This window comes from Wyeomyia smithii, chromosome 3 (assembly GCF_029784165.1).
Source record: "Wyeomyia smithii strain HCP4-BCI-WySm-NY-G18 chromosome 3, ASM2978416v1, whole genome shotgun sequence".
In the NCBI taxonomy this organism is placed as follows: Eukaryota; Metazoa; Arthropoda; class Insecta; order Diptera; family Culicidae; genus Wyeomyia; species Wyeomyia smithii.
This window is the reverse complement of record NC_073696.1, coordinates 205,405,936-205,407,704: the sequence shown is the minus strand read 5'-3', so window position 1 is coordinate 205,407,704 and position 1,769 is coordinate 205,405,936. Positions and strand designations below refer to the sequence as shown.

Sequence of the window (1,769 nt, the reverse complement as noted above, 5' to 3'; positions counted from 1 at the left end):
AATAAATAAAGCTCAACTGCGTAAGTCATTTTTACTTCACACATTTATTTTTACGTTATCCTTATTTAAGGTGAGAAATTAAAGATGAACAATAATTTAATTATATATATTTCTGTTAATTGATTGTATCCTTAATTTGTAGTTTAAAATCTGACAAGTATCGAAAAATTGAATATAGTCCTATATAATTAAAACATAATTAGAAAGTGTATTATTATTTATTTATTATGCACTCTGTTGCAAATAATAGCAATAATACCAATGATAATTACTTACATATAAAGTTAGCAGTGAATATTGCTGGTTGAAGTTTCAAATCAAATCGGTAAATAATGTTTTCAGCGATCTTATTTTTCATTTTTCTGCTTAAGCAGCCACACTTGCTAAGAATATGAGCTACTTTAGACGATTTCAGATTCATCGAAGTTTCCGCTTCTCATCAAATTACATTTTTCCAAATTTTGCTCAATTTCAGCTACATCGATGTCACCCGAATCAAGCTGTAACTCATGTTTTCTCGATGCTCGCTGGTAGTATAGTTCTGCCTCTTCATATTTTCCCAGGTTTAAGCAAATCAACGCCATGCGGTTGAGCTGTTTGGCAACGACTGCATGAGTTTTTCCAAATACTGTTTCCTGAACTTCTAGCATTGACTTGGACAACGATTCGGCGTTTTCATATATAGCAAGATGTTCGTGCAATGATGCGAGGATTTTAAGTGTGGCTCTCACGCCAATATGGCCCTCGCCCAATATTTTCTTTTGAATCATCAAAACTTGGTTCAGTAAATCGACGGCTGCTTTACATCTATTCTGTTTGATGTATTCTATCGTCAACCCATTCAACATGGCTTCCACCGACGGATGTGGACAGGAACTGTCTTTTTCGAGATCCTTTAAAACCTGAAAACAGAGAGACAACGCCTCTGTTTCCCAGCCCTGGGAAGCATATCGTATGATGAAATCGGTTAATGTTTGTAGGCGCTCGCACGGGTTGCAAAATATAGTAAATTGTTTTGAATTTGTGGAACAATTATGCTGATTTTTCATGTTATTCTCCGCAATAAATTCCTCCCGAGGAGGAGGTTCTTCAGAGCCCTTTACTCCGTCTTGATATTCGCCGTCTTTTATCTGCGAAGGCAATATTCCAGCAGCTTGAGTGAACCCGTTTGGTGTCCCTCCTAGTTCGATGTTTTCAAAACTTTCCGTCTGGAAAAGGAAAATAAAAACGATAAATGTGATTGACGTTTTTCGAGAAAGGAAAACATTTATTTCAAGCGAGCATTACCTGTACATCTTTTGGGTCGTGCTCAGTTTTTTCCATATTTGTACAACACGATACACAGCACATGAAGATACTGGTTAACTTCCCGAAAATACTGGATAACATCGATAATAATGTTTTATTTTCAAATCGTCAATAGTTTGCAGCAAAAGCTAGATTTGGTCTGAACACATCATTAAATAGTCATGTGATCTCGTTGAAAATCAATGACTTGCTTAATACAATAGGTAAACTAGAAGGGCAACGTAGAAATCACATGCAGGTTATAATAAGTAATTATACGGGTTAAGACACCGCAGTCTTTTAAGTTTACCCATTCTTATAGGTAAACTTTAGGCTAGGCTGGCATTTCATCAATACAGAATACTTTCAGAACAACCTATGTTTACCGAGAAAAGTTCATCATTGTTCGGGTTTTACCGTATTTAAGTTATGAAAAATTAAAATTAGCTAAAAGTTCATAAAAATGATTTCATTTTAGATAC

At 35.2% G+C, this 1,769-nt stretch overlaps 1 protein-coding gene across 1 annotated transcript; it reads right to left on the bottom strand.

Annotated features, from left to right (window-relative positions):
- Nucleotides 1-401: 401 nt before the first annotated feature.
- On the bottom strand, nucleotides 402-1,323 carry LOC129729016 (kinesin light chain-like). The gene is made up of 2 exons (XM_055687494.1): nucleotides 1,288-1,323; nucleotides 402-1,208 (listed from the first exon to the last, which is right to left on the bottom strand). The coding sequence occupies exons 1-2, from the start codon at nucleotides 1,321-1,323 to the stop codon at nucleotides 402-404; spliced, it is 843 nt and encodes a 280-aa protein (XP_055543469.1).
- Nucleotides 1,324-1,769: the final 446 nt, after the last annotated feature.

What these genes read in the sequence shown, in the direction of transcription:
- LOC129729016 (XM_055687494.1), bottom strand. Translation starts at nt 1,323, where the DNA reads ATGGAAAAAACTGAGCACGACCCAAAAGATGTACAG. An exon ending in ACGACCCAAAAGATGTACAG is followed by an intron (nt 1,209 to 1,287) that starts GTAATGCTCGCT and finishes TTCCTTTTCCAG; the next exon opens with ACGGAAAGTTTTGAAAACAT.